Source organism: Serinus canaria, chromosome 1 (assembly GCF_022539315.1).
Source record: "Serinus canaria isolate serCan28SL12 chromosome 1, serCan2020, whole genome shotgun sequence".
Classification (NCBI taxonomy): domain Eukaryota; kingdom Metazoa; phylum Chordata; class Aves; order Passeriformes; family Fringillidae; genus Serinus; species Serinus canaria.
Window position 1 is genome coordinate 88,356,516 of NC_066313.1, and position 20,639 is coordinate 88,377,154.

Here is a 20,639-nt window from a genome sequence, read left to right on the forward strand (position 1 = left end):
ATGCAATGACAAGCAAAAAAAATTTCAACAAACATGCTGCTGTTTATTATGTGATTTGTACTTAGAGTCATCAGACTTCCTGACAGAAACTCTTTCTGTGCCTGTATTATAGATGGAAAAATATTGTATACTGGAGGGCAGGCCCATTCAACTCACATGAGAAGTCTGGAGCACTACTGGGAATTAGATCCAGCTTCCCTTGAGTTCTGTGAAATACACAGAGTTGTCCAGTGAATATAAGCAGTTACAAGCTATCTAAGCAGCTTTGGTGCATGAGAAATGAACGATAGATTCTGGGATGAAATGATTAGTAGGTCAGTTTTCCACATGGCTGATGTGCCTCTCCATCTGCATCTGTTTTATCTATGCCTGCAGAGCTGTAGGGTAAGATTGGTGACACAGGACAGCACACAGCTTTTCTCTTGTAGGTAGTGAGAACAAGTCAAGCATAGGTTCATAGCATTTGGAAGCCATCAAACAGCTGCTGGCTGGCCTGTGAGAAATGCATTGGCTGGCTTGAGCCCAGCAGTCAATGTCAGTTTTCTCAAAGGCAGGCACAGGCGGATGGCACGGCCCATAGGGGATGAATGGGCAATGCAGAGCTTGGTCAGGCCTGCTGAGTGGTTGGGAGGAGGTCTGCCACATCTTAGACCTACAGGACAGTAAAAATGGAGACTTCTGCTCAGCACTGCTCATAATAATTTACCACTGTATTAAGTAAGTGCTGCTGGTGCTGCAGGGAAAGGGATGCTCCTACAGCAATAAAAATATTCTTACTGAAGAAACCATTCAGGATTTTTTGATTGTCACGGAAAAGCAGTGATTGATTTTTCAGACCAGAATTATGAAATATGACTCACAGAAATAGCTATGCTAGTCTTTGTCTCCTGTGTCTTTAGAGTATGAGGAATTTTTGAGTCACATCAAGACTCAGACCATCTTCCAAATGTTGCTGCTCAGAGCCCCATTCTTGCCAGTGTGTACAGATAAAAGATTCTACTATGTCAAGCAAGTGATAGAATAAGGGTTCAAGGAGTTGTGTTTAAAATAGGATAACAAAATTATTACTGCCACTTTAGAGAACTAGGAATGCATTGAATCTCTCTCTTAAATGTGTGCAAGTGTCTGTGCCCTGCTGTGCTGGAGCCACATGGCATTCCAGTTTTATCAGATAAATCAAGTGGCTGGCTATTTCCTCCTCAGTGGCTCTCTTCTAGGTTCACACTTCTACTAATGTTGTTTCTTACCCTTTTTTTTTTTGTTTTTGTTTCCTTAATTCAGATCAGAAGCCAAAAAGACTAAAGTTAAAAAGAAGACCAACAATCCACATTTTGATGAAGTGTTTTATTTTGAGGTTGGTATTTCAAAGGAGCGGGTGATAAGCTGAAATACTATACTGTGGATAGTTGGCACAGCATCCTGCTCCATGTTGTGCCAGCTGTCATCTTTGAAGACTGTTTCAAAGCATGGTGAGGGGGAAAGAAGTACCCGGGCTCAGACTGGCTGTCTGCTGAAGGAGCAGTATCCTGCTTTCACCTCAGGTGCTCTGTAGGAAAAGCTTCAAGTTCGGCACTTCTGAGCAACAGGCATTATTTTACATTTAATCACAACTCACCCCAAGAGAGTTTTGAAAAAAGCACATTTAAAAATCAGTTTTAAAAGCCTGAACAAACCACATACACAGAGAAATTGTATTTTTTTCTTAGTCTGTGTTTTTATAGCTGCTCCACCCTGTCCTTCCCAGTCACTGGGACGAAGGTTATGTCCTTAGGAATACTGAAAACTGTAGAGGAAAAATACACTTAAACTGGTTGTTCTGGCTGTCTACCAGTCTTCTGCAATACTAGTGCCTTTTCTCCAAGTGGGTAAAACGTCTATAGCTTTATTTAATACAGAGCATTTTCAACAAGTCCAGTTAAGATAAAGTATAACTTCTATGAAAGTTCTCATTTTGGTTCCTTTGGCAAGAGTAGCTGTAATTGTGGTGTGTCCGTACGTATATGTGCCTGTGTTTATAATTTAGATCTCTCTTGAAACTTTTCATTTTGTCTTCTAAAGTATGTGTATCATTCTGTTTTTCTCTTGGATATCATAGTCCTGGTCTATGCTTGACTGTTCTATTTCAGTAGAACCTCAAGTATCTGTTGTTAAGAAGTTGATGAAAAAAAGCTAGAGTAGCACAGTGCAGTTGGCATGGGTTGAAAAGCTCTTCCTGCTCATATGGCTTGCATCTTTCAGGTCACATTTGCATTAGAAATTGTTGCTGCCATAGGCATGGCACCTAGGTTTCTGGAATCAGTTCTTGGCCACAGCCACATCAGGAAGGGAAACTGGGGAGAGAGGAGCCATACAAGTGCTGTTGCGCTGTGCAGATCTGAAGTGTACATGTCATTCTTGACATTGCTGTCTTCCCTCTCCGGCAAACCACCATCTTTGCCTAGCAACCAGTAGTTATACTGACCAGTCAAAGTCTGTCATACCAGCAGAAACATGCTCTTGTTGATGTAATGTGTTTGGATACAAGAAAGAGATTTAGCAAGTTCCTGGTTGGTAGGAGCACTTTCTGTAGTGCCTGGAGGGCTAGAAGCCATGAGAATAAGCCAGGAGAGCTTTCTAAGGTGATCTTTGCTCTGTTAACCCAGGACATCTCATCCTAGGATATAGCTGCCCTGCTTGCAGTGAGCTTTTGTGCCTGGTTCCTGGCTCCATGGCTTTGTGGAATTGCTGCATGGGGGCATTAGAGGGGCAGAGGTCCTGTGAGACCAAGTGTTGAAACTGCACTGAGGTGTCTGTGTGTTCACCCAGGATTTCAGTCCTTCACCTGGCCCAGAACTGTGGTCGTTGGCAGTGATATGAGAGTCATGCTATATGTAACTTAAGATGGGCTTCCTTATTTTAACATAGGCAGTTCTGGAGGAGCCTGTCAGTGAGAACTTTTTATTGAGAATGTAGTCCAGGAACTCAGACTGTAAGCCACAAAAACTTCACCTGATTCTCATCCTTCTGTGTGCTGCAGAAACAGAAAATGTTTGGTATTTAAACACTGAACTTGGCAGGTGGAGAGGAAGGAGAGAAACAAAGCATCTTCCAGCTGGCGTTGAGAGAGAGGGGGCTGGGGGCTTGCTTAGCCTGCCTTTATGTGAGAACTGGGTTGTGTGCAAGTACCAGCAAAAGTAAAACCTGAACTCAAGCCCATGCCACAGTTGTTCTGCAAACTCAATACAAAATGAATTCTGTGCTGGTAAGAGCAGAGCTTAGGAAATGACTGAATCAGCCAGAGCTCTGAAATATAAACATAGCTCTGCAGACAGAGCCATCACAGATTTCTGTCATTTGCGAGTAGGTAGTACAAATCAGGCTAAACATCTTCAAGGAACAAGGTTCAGTAGAGCTGCTGTGCCTGGGAAGTACATTCACTAATGAGGCGTGGGCAGACCTGTGGCTGGTGCATGCAAAAGGAGTGCTCCAATTCCTGTGGAGCTGAGAGATTCATGCTGGTGACAGCAGTGTCACTTTCTGCTTCTGAACAGCTTCACCAGCTTTTCTGCAGCCTGCTAGCACAGTGATTGTCCAAGCCTCCAAGGAAGAAGCTGGTCTGTAAAAGACAGTAATGGGTGCTTTCCTTTCTACAACCAAAAGGTTACACATATTTAATTTTCTAAGTGAAAGATAGCTTATTGTTGGTTTGGGAAATAGAAGGGCTTATTTGAGGGGTGTGGTGAGTGAAACTTGCACCTGATAGGAGCCATTTTCACCACTGCTTCAGCTGCAGTGTGGTGTGGAGCTGTGTGTGCAGCTACAGCAAAATGGTCTTCTTACAGGAATTCAAGAGGCAAGTGCTGGGGACCTGTTTGTAAACTTGCATGTGCTGAAAAAAGCCTGAGCATCTGATAAATGGCTTGCCAGCTTTCCCAGGTGAAAGGGGCAACACAGCAGAGTTATGCCCCCTTTACTGTACGATGTTGTGGATCAGCTGCATTAGCACTGTGGACTGGGAGGTTCCTCATCTCCAGTTCCATACAGCTATCCCTTTCTGGAATACCACTCTTGAGCAGTATTGATGTGCTCACTAAGTAGTGATATGGGTGAACAGAGAGATGTCATACTTGCAGATTCCAGCAAAACTTCTGAGGAAGTGTTTACTTAGAAGGGACATGCCTAAGTTACCTATGCTACAGCTTTTTGTTATAACTCCTGTGTTACAGATAGAGACTTAAAAGTTTGCTTCATTATTAAAAATTGCACCATAAGCTTCACAATGGTAGTAGAAACTGTCATTTGCAGGCCTGTAGGATAATTTGCAGAAACAGTGAAGTATTGGCAAGGCTAGGGTGAGGAAACTTGTGTTTAACTGCTGAAGTTGTAGACTGTATTTAAATCCACTGTGCTTACCAAGTGCATTTGATTCCATTAGTCTGGAGCATTTGGGCTCCAGTGCTGCCGGTAGAATCTTTTCGTTTTTGTCTATCACTTCGAAAATTTTGTCTGCCTCACACATACACAAATAAAAAGGCTCTGAGTGTTCTCTGCCAAAGATTGTTTTCTGGTCCCTCTCCACTTAGGCAGCTGTATCATTGCCTCCCTCAATTGCCATTTGCATTTCATGTACAGTACAAAATCAAATAGTCAAGTTTACAATAAAAGCCAGTTTTTGTGGGCGAGGAGTATTAAGCCACAAGCATATTCAAACATACAATAAAGTTCAGCTTCTGTGTGCAACCAAGAGCTGAACCCACACATCATCATGCACCCTTGCATTTGATCAGTTCCTGCTGTGGTTTCAGCTGGGTGGGGTACCCTTTTTCTTAAGTTTCTGACGCACTATGCAAAAATACAACCACCAAAGTGTTCTTACAATCATGGTAGAAAACAAATTTTAGGAAATGTTTGTACAAAAACTTTCTATGCTAATACTCTATTCTTTTTTCCTTTTTCTTTGCCTGTGGTTTCCAGTTAATCAGTCTTGCAAATATGGCGAACTGTGCAGCTGCTTCTATATTCTGATATGTATAACACAGGCTAGGGTCTCTTAGTGTGCTTGGTGTTTGTTGTATGGGCAAGTTAAATTAACTTCCAGGATATCAGGACAGGAAGAACTTCCTAATTTTAATTGGATACACTGCAAAATGTTTTTAAGGGTGGTTGTGGTTCCTCCCCCGTGCTCTGCAAAGTGCCTCAGGGCATCTGTTGTACAGCTGTATTTAAAACAAATATTAATTGCCCTTTTCTTTCCCTGGATGGATTATGAAAGTGGTGTTTTTCTGTTGTCAAAGTAAACTTAAAGTGCTGTAGTAATATTAAAGATGGTCTATCTGCTTACTCTTGGAAATGATTGCGTAACCACCACTTTATAGTCAGTAATCTGTTTAGTCAGTATGTTTATTCACTTACATGAATGTTTTCAGTATCAGAACTGAAGTTACTGTTGATAGTAAAATACTGTGCTCTTCCAAAGCTTTGTGAAAGTTACATCACAATGTTTTTTTATCAGATCAAGCTGCTAAAAGTTTCCTCCTTTTTATTAGGTTACAAGACCCAGTAGCTACAACAAGAAATCCCATTTTGATATTGAAGATGTAGATGAAGTGGACAAAATGGAGATTAGGTAATACAAAATGCATTATTAGCGCAAAATTGTTTTCCAGAGTTGTGTACCTTTGTAGTAGACTCTGTTTAAAAAGTGGCAAACGTGTTTTTTTTGTTGATAAATCAAGATGAGTTTTCATTACTGTATCTGTATGTTTATTTACCTCCACTGTCCTGTAGATTGTATCTCATATATGTGTGGTGGTTCTGATGCAGGAGAGATGCTTACTATTTTCCTTTGTTTCTCATGTGCACTGTGTGTATACTGGTATAGTTGACATTAAGCACAGCCTTTTGTATCTGGGCTCTCCTTTCCTCCCTCCCTCCCTCAGTTTCCCAGGACAGCCTGGAGGCTCTGTGATGCTCTAAGTTACAGAGTATATTTTCTTTTATCGCTTAATTTTAGCAACCTCTATAAGGTCTTCTTCCCTGAAGGAATTCAAGAGTTTTTCTGGGACAGAGACAGTTTCTCATCGCTTTTGCCTTCCAGCTTTAACCCTTTATTGCAAGATTTGATACGATAAAAGTGAAATCAATTGCACAGGAAAAAAGCAATTCTGATTTCAAAGCCAAAAAGTCCCACCCCACCCTGTGCTACCCTCTTGGTACTATTTTAAAACCTGCTGAGGCCAGTCAGCATTGTCTGTGGGGAGACAGGTGAGTGTAAAGAGGGGTGAGAAAACAATAGGAGGTGCAAAACTTGTGTCACATGAGTTTTACCATCAGATACTATTGGAACTTGGAGGCTTGAGCCCATCTGGTGCACAGTAAATGAATACTGCCATTTCTGCATCAGGTGGTGAGAAATTCCCCTCTCCATTATGGTAGTATTTGGAGGGAGAATAGTAGCACTGCCTCCCTCCCCATATATTCTTGCTAGAGAGGCAGTGAGGTATCTCCCAGGAAGTTCCATACTTCCTTAGAATCACAGCTGGCTCTAAGGAAAGGAGGGGAGACCAGGAAAGGGGAACAATACTTACTCCCAGCAAGCAAAACACATCTGTGTTCATGAATAGATCCAGGGCTGTTCTGATTTGACAGCTGCTAGTTCATGTAGCCTGTCAATGCAGTGTGACAGCCCTGCAGGAGCATTGATAGATTGGTATTTGCCATGGCTCTGAGGCAGGAAAGGGAAGCTATTCATACGTGAGAGGGGCAAGAGCCGTGCTCCTTCACAGAGAACATTTGCATCGGGCAGTGCAGGGGTAGCTGGTTTAGGGGCAGCCCTCAGCTGGCTCATGGGAGCAAAAGCAAAGGGCCAGGTGCAGTGCTGAGCTGCTTTGGTGGTGTCAGTGTTGCAGCACAGCAGGTGACCCAGTCCTAGCACTAGACTGTATTTCTGCAGAGCTTTGCACTGTGTAGGCAGATATGAAGTAGCATGCCCCATATTCCATGGGATCTGTGTGATGAACTGGGAAACTACACCATGTCTCAGAAGGCCCAGTCTAGTCTTTATGACCATGGTGCCCAGCCATGCACTGATTTGAGATGAAAGCTAGGATTCTCTGATAGATTTTTCAATAGTTTTGAAGGAGATGCTAGACATTGGTGTACAGCAGCTACGTATTGCTTAATATTTCAATTATTCTTATTTTATACTACTGGACTAAATGAAATTACACAGTTGTTTTACTTGCTAAGTATATTTTCTGGGCAAATGACTTGTCTGCAGCAATAAAGGATATGACCTGAGGTTCAGAAAAGTTTGTCATTCCTGAAAACTGATATATTACAGCGTGATACAGATGAATACTTTCAGAGGAGGCTTGCAAAATAGTTAGGAAAAGATTAAGCACTTAAATAACAGGCAAAAGCAGATAAAGTGTCAGTCTTGGTTGGGCAAATTCTCCTTAGAGCTTTTGTCCCCTATGAGACAGTGTGTTTTTGTTTCCATCTTGGGTTCCCCTTCCACCCCCGCTTACTTCCTCCACTCTCTTTAGTGAGAGTTAGATTGCCCCCAGGCCCTCTGGACAGATCATACAGTTTATGGGTTTCAGGATTGTTTTCTTTTTCCTCTCCTGAGAAAGATACAATTCCACAGGGTAAAGAGGAGACTGAGTCTCTCATGATTTCTCTCTAAAGCTATGAAAAGTTTTCTCTTTTTGAGTGGGTGTAGGAAGTTGTAGGCAGGGCATATCAACACTTGGGGACCAGATGTTCTGGTGAATTCATTGTTTCTCCTCCCCCTCTCTCCTGTTTGTTTCTTTCTGTGACTACAATCTGACCAGTTTCAGAAAAACGCTTGTCATAATTTTGCCTTCTAAAACTCTTGGGAAACAGTCTTTTAGACTCTGAGATCTGTGTATTAACATTTTTAATAAGTTCTGTTTATTCTTTATACTCCAAGAGCACTAAGCAATAACTTCAGATTTTCATGCCTGCTTTGCTTACTGTGTAGTGTGAAATCTACTTTGAATTTTTAGTTCCTCTTGTACAGATCCTTTGCAGTGATTTTTTTCTGTAACTTTGGGGAAACCCTTTAGCTGTCTGCGTTTGAAAGTGATATTGCTAGTTGGTATCTTGATTGAGCTTGGTTAAACTAGAAACCAGTAGCCTGTAAGTAATTGCTAAATTTTAAGTTTGACTGTGTAAATAGGCTTAAAGATTCCTCTCCTCCTGAAGCTGCTTTTTAGCTGTCTGAACTGGCTTGCAAGATAATAACCCATGAAATATGGAGAAAAGAGAGAGAAGGTCGAATTTTCAAAGAAGTTTTTTTTCCTTTTGGAGAGCTCTTGCCCTGCAGAAATACTGTCCAAATTATCAGAGTCTAAAGAACTTTACCTAGCAGGCATGCAGTGTGAGCTGATGGTGTGTCTAGTGTATGACAGCTGATGCAGGAGACACTGTTGAGAGATGCAAGGCTCAGAGGATTTAAAAGCAACACATTCTGTGCTTGCATAAGATAGGATAAACCTTTAACAGAACTGTCGACGTCTGTTCCTTGGCCAGTCTGCTGTGACTTGCTTGGCACCAGGAGGGTTGTGCAAATACATCCACAGCTGGATGACTTTGCACCTTATCCAGGTTAAAGTTGCTCTTCTAAAAATTGTCATTAGTTGAAAACTTGCATTTTTTTTTATGTACCGTCTTTCCCCCCAAAAGTTTAGGGCACATTCAAGCTGTCACTTAGCTGCAAAATAGTCAGCTGATCTTGTTTTATAATAAAAATAGCTCTTAGAGAAAACCTTAAAATACATACAGAAACAAATACCCTGGAGTTTGAAACCCTTGCCTCAAGGTGGGTACAGTAGTGTTAACCTACATGCTGGGTAGGACACCACTTCTTCTGCCTTGAATCTCCATGCAGTTGTTTTCCATCCAGATGTTGAAGAGCATTTGAAAGGGAAGAAAGGATAATCTACCACATCTCCCCAGATGTGAGGGACCAAGTGCCAGAATTTGTGTAAGCTTCAGCCAGTACACAGATTCTACTGAATGGTAGAACTATCCTACATCTTTGAACCAGTTTGGGTGCCAGCTTTGACCCTATCCTAGAGAACCAGTTTAGGTGCCCTAAGTATGTGTGCTTGACACAGGAGTCTTCCTAAAAGCTAGAAACTGGGGAAAAATGTGTAGAACTAATTCTGTAAAGCTGCCACTTAGCTGTTAGTAATCCCAAATTAGACAGGGACTGACAATATGTAGTCCTTAAATAACTTTGTGCTTTTCCCCCTGGTGTCAATTTACCTGTATTTTTCCATTATCTGGGATAGCCAGACAGCCATCTGAATCTTTATCAATATGGACAGTGGAAAGAGTACAGATGAGAAAAGTTAATCTGAATGATATTTTTCACTGATGTTTTATGGAGGTGAATTGTAAGACTTCAGAAGTCTAAGGTTATCTATTTACTATTTGGAAATGATTGCTGTATAGTTTCAAGTCTTTCTAACTTATAGACTTCAGGGGAAAAACCCTTGCAAATTTGGAAAAAATGTTGGGGTTTTTTATTATTAGCAGTATTATTTTAATTTCTAAATAGTATTTTAAAAAATATTTGTTTTTATTACAGGGTTGATCTTTGGAATGCCAGTAACTTGAAGTTTGGTGACGAGTTTCTAGGAGAGCTGAGACTCCCTTTGAAATTTCTCCGACAGTCCAGTTCTTATGAAGCATGGTATTTGACATTTTTCTTTTGGACAATAAGTAGAAACATATGTCTACTCTGAAGACTTAAGAGTAATTACTGCTATGTGACAAAGTTTAAATGGGTTTAATTTGTATCTTTTTTGTAAGCAAGCCAAAGTAATCTTAGCAAGTGTAAGAACAAGAAGTTTTGATAATGTGATTAGAAGTTTCAGTCTGCCTTTCTGTAGCATGTGGGAGTTCTAGTATGTTGTTTTTGTATTATTTACTGCAGTTCATCAGCAGTGCTATGGTTTTAGTCTGTGGGTTTTAAATCGTATCTACATTGATCTTTGTGTTCAGAACTTCCCATGTTGCAGTTGGTGCAAAACAGACTGGCAAACTTAATTAAGAAGTCTGATTCAGAGCTCTCAAGAGTTTGATACTTATAGAAATACTCTGTGTATCTCTAGAGTTTCTCTATGCTCATGTATAGCCTGAGAAAATCTTGTGTTTCAGCACTAAGTTTCTGTCCTATTTTTTGCATATCAGGTATTTTCTGCAGCCCAGAGATAATGGTAACAAGTCATTGAAACCTGATGACCTTGGTTCCTTAAGGTTAAATGTGGTTTACACGGAGGACCATGTTTTTTCCTCAGACTATTACAGTCCTCTGCGAGATGTCCTGCTAAAATCTGCAGATGTTGAGGTAATTGGCTTGTGTTGTTTGTTGTTTACTTGCAGATCATCTTCACAGGGGTCTCTGAAGATTTGTCACTATCTTGCTGTCACCATAGTTGTGTAATTACCAGAGAGGTCAGCTCTTCCTTTTCAGACCTCAGAGCCTTGTTAAGCTCTACATATCCCTTGTGCTTGTTTTCAGTCCTTGCAGAGATCTTTATCTGCATTCTGTATGGTGGGTGGGTGAAGGCAGACCCAGGAACACAGTGGTTTTAGCAGCAGCATGTTCTCAGTGATTTTTTTAATTTCACTTGTTTACCTTTACTGGACAGGAGCAGGTTTGTTTGCATAATTGGGAAAAACCCAAACCAAGAACTAATCCTGAAACATCAGAGATTTGGACCATGTGTCCCCTTATGTGCACTTCTTACAGTTGTAATGGTGCTTTTGTTTTTTCACTAAAATAACTCCTTCTGTACTCACTGGGACTTGAAATTCTGAAGGGTTAGTTAGAGTTCTTTCTCTTCACTTGCTTCCCAGGCAAGTGACATGTACTGAAAAGACAGCCATTAAAAATGTGGGAGATAAGGAGAGACTGTACTGTAGTAGTTTTAAATTGCTGCCCTCTTGTGACCAGAACTTCCAGCCCACAAAAACTGGGATGTGACATCCACCCATGTTATATACAGACATTTGGGTAACTGGCCATTGCAACTGTTGTGGGGGGTTCTGCATTAAGAAGCTAATGGGAATAGAAGGAAAGAATGATTGTTCTGGAAGGATTTCTCAGAGTTTTTATCTTCCACTGTTCAGCCTGTTTCAGCATCAGCTGCACATATTTTGGGTGAAGTTTGCAGAGAAAAACAGGAAGCAGCCATACCTCTTGTCAGGCTTTTCTTACACTATGGCAGAATTGTGCCTTTCATAAGTGCCATTGCGAATGCTGAAGTGAAGAGAACTCAGTAAGTACCAAAACCAAACTGCTATCAAAAATACCTAAACTGCATTGGCTAGTGCTAGAATCCTCCACTCAGTTTCTAGAAATATGCAATTTCAGAAGAAAACACTGGGGTCATTCCTGTTCTTCCTACTGTGTGGCAGAGTTCTTTCTAAATTCTTTCACTGCTCTCAAGATCTAGTTAATTTGACCTTTAGGAGGAATTCCCATCATTTTTTGTGAAAATTATTTGCAGGACTATTCTAACATGTGAGAGCAGGGATTTTTACTCAGTCTTAAGTATATATAAAATTCTGAAATTTCATATATACTTAAGACTGAGTAAAAATCCCTGAAATTCTACTGAACATTGCCTTCAGCTGTTCATATGAAATAATTTCAGCTTTATTGTGTGCTTATAAATCATTTAGTGCTGAGTAATGTTTGTTGAATTTGTTCAAAACAACAAGCAAGTTTCTTCCTAATCATAAATATTTAAGGCAAGTTCTGTGTCTAGTCATCCCAGTTAGAGGGTGAAGGATTAAGGATGGGATTGAATTTGACATGGGAGGGCAGAAAATGAAGTTGGGTTTTTTCAGCTGCTTCTTTTCAATTCCTTGTTTGACTTACTGGTGGGCTGATTCAATAGTGTAAGATCTAGTGTTCATACCAAGCAGATCCTAAAGAATATTTAGGATATTCCACAGTCCTTGTGCCTGTGTAGTTGTGCTCTTGACTAACAGTAGAAGAGACATTTGGGAGTCAAGTGGAATGACAGATACTGACTGTAAACTTCCTTAGTAAAAAATAAAGTCTTTGTGTGGGTTGGCTCTTTTCAGAGTGTCTGATGGATCAAGTGTTTTCTTTCCTGTAAGTAGGTGTATTTCTTCTTAACTGCAGGTTGTCTGAAACAGCATGGTTGCTGTAGCATGAGGAAACTTGCTGATCCCTAGTCAGTCATGTTAGTTTGATAAAAAAGCAGGAAAGATACATGCTGTGGATGAGATCATTGGCTATGTACCTATTTGCATAAAGTAAATTGCTGAACAGGGAGGTACAGGTACATGATAGAGCAGTTGGCTGAAGCTTTATCAGTCACAGAGGCTGTGTGTCTAATACCAGATGAGTTCTGTGCAAGAGATTTTTAGGAAAACCTTAGAGTCTGCAAGGTGCCACCTTGTCACACAGTTATCAGGGCTGAACTGGGGTCTGCACTGTTATCACAGAACAGTGCTCTAAGTGCCTTAGAAAATATGGCAGTGCCATTGGAGCCTGGGTTTTCTTCTTCCTTCCAGCTCACAAGTACTTATTTTGTAGGTACAAGTAGTCATGTACAATGTCCAGTGTAGTTGTGAGACTAAAGTCACTGCCTCTTTCCCTTACTCGAATTAGCACTGTTCAGTAGCATGTGAAAACAGATGTGCTTCCCAGATTTGTGCTGTAAACCTCTTGGACTTGAGCCTGTGTATCACTGTGTGTTAGGATAGTGCACTGAGCACACCACGCTGATACAATGAAGATCTGTATTCCCTCTGAATTTTCCAAGGCTGCTGCTTTTCTGTTTGACCCTGAAAGTGTACTAAATGCTGCAAGACTACATTTAATGGCAGGCTGGTGTCAAAGGGATGTTTTGCTTGTGTATTCAAACCTGCAATTCTGTCATCTTTCATGCTGCCTTAATTTCCATGTACTAGCAGCTCATTACAAAGAGACTAAATTACAGAAAACTGTTCACTTCCAGAGATCCAAACACCATCTTCAGAGGAAACTCGTTAACTTCCAAGTGCATTGATGAGACAATGAAACTGGCAGGGATGCATTATCTGCAAGTTACACTAAAGCCAATTATAGATGAGGTAAGAACAGTTCAGACTGTTTATTTGGTAAAATGTAAAGGCCTTCAGGGAACAAATACTGTTTATTACTTCTGATTTTAAGAACACTTTTTAAGAATAATGTCTAATAGCTTAATAGCTATTAATAGCTTGTTTCTGCATTAAAATCCTGTGTGTTAGGTTAGCCACAGCTGAGTTGCCCTATTCAGAAACATCAAAGGAAAAGGGAAAATTTCTATTTTTATTAAACCACATTACTCTGATTTATAAAGATTAGCATAAATTGTTTCTGAGAAATTAATAAATATTCTATACAATAGAAAGCCGTTGTGAAGCTATAAGTAATGTGTTTTATCCAGTGGGTATAAAGGGATGCAGTTATTCTTAGATAACTGTGCATGTGATGCACATGTTGGAACAATGGTTTATTATCTATCCAGTCCAGAGTGGTGGGTGTGGGTATTTTAGTGCTGTAATTGGGCAATACTTTCAGACCACAGACTTCCTTTAAATGATTTGACAATTTCTTCAGCTGTTCTCATCTTAAATGTTTCATCAGAAAATGTCAGGTTTTAAAGAATATGGATATACTTTCAAAGTTGACTGTTTTGGAAAAACAGGACTTGTCTTGAACAGCCTTGCTTGAGAGAGTCTAAAGAACACTTCTGCATTTCAGTTCAAGGAAAGGGTGGAATGAATTAATGCTGCTTTTTGGAAAAAAATAAATATCACACATAATTTAACTTTGCTGTTAAAAGAAAAAAATACTCTTTATAAAGTTGGCTTTTGTCTTTTATCTCTCATCTCAAAAGCTAACAGTTTATGCTTTTTACAAAACGTTTTGTAAAATTATTTGCCAGTTGTTAACTATATTTTTTTTCTAGATCTGCCAGGGGCATAAACCTTGTGAAATTGATCCTGTGAAATTAAAAGATGGTGAAAACCTGGAAAATAACAGGGTATGCATTAGATTTTGAAGACAGTCTCTGTTTATGCCATCAGGTTTAACTGAAGTCCTCATAAGTTTGATCTTGCAATAATTTTGTCATTCATGAGAATACACTGTAAGCTTTCTTGACACCATCCTTATAATTATTTCACAACAGCTTTACATTATGCTATAAATGCAATACCTATAGAAAGTTCATGACTTCTCCTGCTGCCCTGGGATGAGGATAACTTGTCCTGTGACTAACCTGGCAAACTCTCTCTTCAGCTATAAGGAGGTTGTAGAAAGGTGGGGGTTGGCTTCTTCTCCCAAGTAACAAGTGACAGGATGAGAGGAAAAGACCTCAGATTGCATCAGGGGAGGCTTAAAGTGCATATCGGGGAAAAGTTTCTTAAGGGTGGTCAGGCACTGGAACAGGCTGCTGAAGGAAGTGGTGGAATCAGCCTCCCTGGAAATGTACAGGGGGCTTGTGGATATGGCACATGGGGACGTGGTTTAGTGGTGGACTTGGCAGGGCTGGGTTTACTGTAGGACTCAATGATCTGGGAGACCTTTCCCTGCTTTAATGATTCTATGATTCTGCTGATGATGTAGTAAACAGTGCTAGAAGAAGGAATGATTTGCCATACGGCTGTGTCATTTCATGTTTGGTTTAATAAGAATGATATTTTTACTCTTCTTCCTGAATATGTGCATTTCCCAAACAGTATAATTGAGTGAGAGTTTGTTTTTCAAGTGTATAATGTTGAAAGTGGGAATCTTTTAATGATGCCGCTGTGAATAAAACCAGGAATAGTGCCACTTTCCACAGCAGAAAATTATACTAATTTTGTCATAATCTTTGCATTTTTTCAGGAAAATCTGAGGCAGTATGTTGATCGCATTTTTACTGTAATTACAAAATCTGGTGTAAGCTGTCCTACAGTGATGTGTGATATTTTCTTTTCACTGAGAGAATCAGCTGCCAAACGTTTTCAAGGTGAGTTTATATATAGAATTTTATTTTACATAACTGATAGCTTTTAAATACAGGTGTAGTCTAGCAGTCTGCACAATCTCTGTTGAATTTAGTATGTGATATGTGAACAGTAGCTTATCCAAAATAATATTTGCAGTATGTTAATGCTGTTTTCTCATCATTTATTCATTCTACAAAGGAACATGATTTTTGATGATGATTGGAGTTTTTTCTTAAACATCTTTCTAAGGAAAACAGCATTTAAAAAGATCATTATGATGATCTTTTATAGGTTCAGTATTTGCAAAGCATACCCAGTTTTCAAATGTTCATGATTTTGTAATGGCTCATTCTGCAGATTCCATGCAGTAGAATTATTTTCTGTTTATATGTCAGTCTGTAATAAAAGCCAGTCTATAAATTGGAGTTGCTGCAAGGTCACTGCTCTAGGAGCCCATGTGCTGCAAAGGTTTTCTGGCTGTCCAGAGACAGCTCTTTCCAGTCCCTCTTAGTTGTTTTGACTCTGTGAGAGTAAGTGGGCCATGTAAAACCAGCATTAAACAAAACAACCAAGCTACGTATTTTCATGAAGGGAAGCAGATTACAGTAGGGAAGTTTTAGAGAGAGTAATACAAGTTCAGCCTTTTAAACAGTCAGTTTAGAGTAGGCAAGCTTAAGCAGAAAACCATTGATTTTGCTGTCATGCTCTTTATTTTATGTTTAACTAAATAAGTAAAATGTATTTTCTGTAATTACCAACTGGAATAGATACATTAGGAGTCTGTACAACACTTGTGCTCAGGGCTATAAGTAGGTAACTGAGACTTGGCCTCTGTGCTGAACATTTCATAAACTGTGTAAATTATTCATCATACTTCAGTGTGTATATGGAATAGCAGATCTCTCTGAACTTCCCTCTGTGATGGGAAAGTGAATGATGTTCTTGCAGCTTATGTTATGAACCTGGTTATTTTTTAAAGAGGCTCTCATTGACATTTCCTTGGGTTAGGCTAGCTGATCTCTGGCTCCAAATCCTCTGTCATCAGTTAATCCTGTAGCTCACAAATACATACATTATCCAGCACATGCTTGAGTTAGCTCTCTCAAGGCTCTGATAATTTCATGAGGCTTTTCAGCAAGGATTATTGAAATGCTGAGTAGAGGTCTTTTTGTTTGTTTTTTTTTTTTTAATAGGTGACCTAGATGTAAGGTACACAGCTGTCAGCAGCTTTATTTTCCTGAGGTTCTTTGCTCCTGCCATTCTTTCTCCAAACCTCTTTCAGCTTACACCACACCATCCAGTAAGTACTCTATCAGTTTTTTTCTAGCTGTGTTTATGGTTCTGTCACCAGAGTCTCTCTATCAAGATTCTTTCTTCAGTTCTTTTAATAGCCTTCAGGAAAAGTACCTTTGCTAGTTCAAAGATCTGTTATATCTGTCTTGGATATGAAGCATATGTTGAATGACTTTGTATGTGAAGAATCTGGGAGATGTTGGAAGAAGAGTGAAATTTAAGGACAAACAAGGTAGATGGTCTAAGCTGCTGTGGAAAAAAGGGTCATTGCTTCATTCTTGCCACATTGATGCTGGCTTGATTGGCAGCAGTGTTGGAAATATTTTGAATGTTAAACAACATATGTCAGGCTTCTAGTAGGTGTTCTTATTGGGAGTGGGAAGGATGTGGACAGCCTCGTTTTTGTTTTGTAAGTGATTGCCTTTGGCTCTCTGAAGCTATGGAGCATGGTGGCTTATGAGCCAAAAACCTTTGAATGTAAAAGCAATTTTTTTCCTGCAGTGTTTTATAAGGGTCTTTTCTAATTTTTTGTTACTCTTCTGCAAGTGAAATAAGAAAGAAGAAATATAGTTTACCTTCCTCTATTCATTATTTTAAATAGCTAGTCCATATAATATTGTTCTCCTTCCTAGGATCCTCAGACTTCTCGAACTTTGACACTTATCTCTAAAACCATTCAAACACTAGGCAGCTTATCAAAATCTAAATCTGTAAGTATGCTATTTTCAATTAATGACTTAATTTAAGAAAGTGATTTTTTAAAATCCTTTATCATTAATTGTAATTAAGTGCTTGAGTTGTACTAGGCTCATGCAAAACTGGTTATGTTTGCTTTGATTATAACGCTCTCCTATTTAGAGGAAAACTAAATCTATCTTAATCTGAACTAGATTTCAGTAAAGCAAAATTGTGTGACCAATCTACAAGTCTGTTTCAGAGCTCTTCATTCCTTCCTTTGGAAGAATGACAGTGATCAGGAGAACTTGTAAAGTTCTCTACTTATCTGCGATACATGATCAGCAGCTCTACAGGGCTTAATAGATTGTTTCAGCATTTCAAATCTCAACTGAGAAAAGTCACCCAGTAAGGGAAAGGGCAATACTTTCCTTTTCATACAGTTCAGTTTTCTGTCAGTGGTGAGATTGGAGCTAGATGCCCATACTCTGGATGTTTGATTGAAATAAGTGTACCTAAGGCACCACACTGCTATAGCTGGTGGTAATTTGGGGTGGTTGGGGTCTTGTTAGGATTCACACAGGTGACTGTACCTCAGTTATGAGTCCTTCAAGACAGCAGAATTATTTTTCTTACACTTACTGTCAGGAGGAAAAATTAAGCCAAAGCAGGATTTTGAAGCATTTGAAGAATGCATTATTGACTGTAGTAACTGAACATATGAAATGCATTCTGCTGCCTCTCTGAAATAAAAGTTTGATACTAGTGAATGTGTGCTGTATAACATGAAAGCAGCACTTTGCTTATTTAACTTCTGGCCAGAAAAAATACCTGTCTGTCTGCAGTGGTTTTCCTCCTGACCTGCTGCTATTAACAATAATATTTTCTATATAAACTGTATGATGATATGCATGGTTTTGGCTTTGTATTTCAGGCCAATTTCAAGGAATCTTACATGGCTACATTTTATGACTATTTCAATGAACAGAAATATGCAGATGCAGTAAAAAATGTAAGTAATACATGTGAAGGTTCTAAAAATCCTCCTGTGCTGTTGAAGTTAAATCCTAGAAAGCAGTACATACTATTGGTAAACCAGGAAGGAGGTTGAGAAAAGCAGACTCCTGATAACTAGTATTCAAGAAACTTTTGTCAAATTATACACATGTCAGTAATTAAATTTCTTTGCATCTATTTGTAGTTAATAAATAGGTTGGATTAACAAGCTGCTGCATAGAGCTTTTGAGGTGTGTGTAGAGCTTTGTAGAATGCTGCAGATCTGTGATGAAAATTGCTTAGTCCAAAAGGAAGTGAAAGATCCATATAACAAAGGAGAAGCACAAGAAGTATTGGGCATCTGTAGTTCTACTGCTTAAGAGCATTTGTGCTATTTATAGGTTACAACCCAGGAAACCTCCCAAATTCCTCAAGCTTCTGCCATTACCTTCTGTTAAACTACTTTTACAAATACTTTCGTAGCTCTGTGCTATGCAAATGCTGAAAGATTTTAATTTGGGTAGTGTGGTCCTGTCATTTTTACATCTGCCTTTTGTTCACCTTTTAGTTTCTAGATCTAATTTCATCTTCAGGAAGAAGAGATCACAAGAGCATAGAGCAACCTATATTGCTTAAAGAAGGGTAGGTATGCATATGCAACAAAACCATCTACTGGTGTGCTTACTACCATTCTAAGGCAGCCATCTCTTTTTCTGCCACCCCTATTCAATCAGAGAGGAATGTAGGAGAATTCTTGTGTTGCAATTTCTGCCCTCTGTGGTTGCTATAGCTGATTTGAACATATTTTCATATGATTTAAACGTCTTAATATAAATGTGTTTTGAAATAAGTAGAGGAAAGATAAGCCTGTAGAACTTAATTAGCTCAGCTAAGGCAAAATAAACTTAGCATTATATTAAAATCAAGCTGGGATCTCCTTCCTGAACTCTAGTGAATAAAAGCTGAAAATTTCACTGTGAAGACAGTGGAAGACTGTGAAGAGAGATACTGAATAACTTAATGAGAGCAAAGCCTGCAAACAGAACTTGCTTTTGCTGCCCTATGAGATACATATGCTAACTATTATCATGGGCATTTCAAGGAAAATTTGACATGCACTTGGAACAGTTTATAGTTTTAGTACCTTTCCTTTTTTGGGAAGTGTGTTCCATATGCTGTGTTAGTTTCAGATAGCAATTGTTGGTATTTTTTGTTACAAAACTGTATTGTTAAGGTCATCTAAATGCTCTGTAGAAACAACTTCTTTGAGCTGGGAGAAAGAAAGTAAAAAAAATCAAAATTTGTCAGAGCTCAGTAAGCTCAAATACTGTTTGAAAGTAAGCCCTCATCGTTGTTTTAAGTAATGCAAAACCTACATTTTGAGTGAAAACATGACTACATCTTCTATTTAACCTTGACAGCTCTGATAAACCTCTGTCCTTAGAAGCAATTTTGTCTAATTTAATTCTGTACATTTATCATCCTTTTGGTTTTCAAAATAAATTTATAGTTTGTAACATTTACCCTCTAACTGTAAAACATTTTTTTCTGCCTCTGTCTTTCTTTTGCTCCTGTCTGATTTTTTTCTGTCTTTTCTTGCTCGGCCTGTGGCTGCTGTTGTAAGGACTCTTAAACTAACAGTAAAGAAAGTTGATGGTAATAGTTCATGCAGGTAAGATGGTAGAGGCAGTTGCTGCTTTGCTGTAGCTACTGGCTGACAGCATGTCCTTTGCAGCAGTAGATTTGTCTGACTTAACTTCGGGGAGGAAGTATTCTGTTTAACCATCCTGAAATGCCTGTGTAAACCCAGCACAGAACATTTAGTTACCCATTTCTTCATGTTGACCTTTTATTTTATTTTCCTTAAAACAAAAACCTGCTGTAAATAGAGAATAAAGGATTTCTTGCTGTAGGCAGGGCACGAAGAAGCACTGTATGGATCCTGAAGAACTTACTGAAAGTGATGAAGAGACCATGCATTTTCTAGGCACTTTTTAATTAGTATTCATGTAAATTATTTTCAAGGTTAAGAAGTGGCCTTCAGCAGCCTATTTTCTTTTATACTTTCTGCATTATTGCCATGTTTTGTTGTGGGACTTCTCACAGCCTTTGATTTGATTCTTCTCCAGACTGAATGGCTGTTTAGTGGAGTTTCTATTTGCCTTTGCAATATGTTTGCTTGCTTTTTTGTTTTTATTCTATCTTTACCTCTGTTAAGAATACCAAATGGAAAGCTATAGCATAAGTACTTTTGAATAAAAATAGTCATTGGCACTTGGGTTTGCTGGCATCAATCATGCCATCACTGCTCAACAGATGCCTGCCTGGTTCTTTCCAAAAGGAAGAGAATGAAAAGGAGAGCTATTTTTTTTTGTTGGTGGTGAAAAGGGCACATCAGTGCTTCCAAGCAAAGCTAAGGTGGATCAAGATTCAGGTCTACCATAAACGTGAAAAGAAACAGTATCTCCAACCACCTTGTACTGAAATGGGTTTTTATCTTGGACTTTTTCTCCTTTGTGTTTCTAATCGCTCTGACGTCTCATACATTCTGCAATTGCCAGAAACAAAGAAATTGACCTTATAACTTTTGTGACTTTGAATGCTAGTCACCTGTCTCTGGAAAATAAAAGCACATTTTCTCTTGGCTATGTCACCTATGAAGA

At 39.2% G+C, this 20,639-nt stretch overlaps 1 protein-coding gene across 2 annotated transcripts in view; it reads left to right on the forward strand.

The window, feature by feature from the left end:
• The window catches only part of RASA3 (RAS p21 protein activator 3), a 197,481-nt gene that overhangs the window by 165,298 nt on the left and 11,544 nt on the right, over nt 1–20,639 (forward strand). For both annotated transcript variants that reach the window (XM_050980645.1, XM_050980641.1), the window contains 12 exons: nt 1,282–1,354; nt 5,526–5,605; nt 9,599–9,703; nt 10,204–10,360; nt 11,146–11,294; nt 13,011–13,125; nt 13,989–14,063; nt 14,909–15,032; nt 16,206–16,312; nt 16,938–17,015; nt 17,915–17,992; nt 18,545–18,618. In XM_050980645.1, the coding sequence (XP_050836602.1) occupies nt 1,282–1,354; nt 5,526–5,605; nt 9,599–9,703; nt 10,204–10,360; nt 11,146–11,294; nt 13,011–13,125; nt 13,989–14,063; nt 14,909–15,032; nt 16,206–16,312; nt 16,938–17,015; nt 17,915–17,992; nt 18,545–18,618 (1,215 nt within the window). The remainder of the gene's footprint in view (nt 1–1,281; nt 1,355–5,525; nt 5,606–9,598; nt 9,704–10,203; nt 10,361–11,145; nt 11,295–13,010; nt 13,126–13,988; nt 14,064–14,908; nt 15,033–16,205; nt 16,313–16,937; nt 17,016–17,914; nt 17,993–18,544; nt 18,619–20,639) is intronic.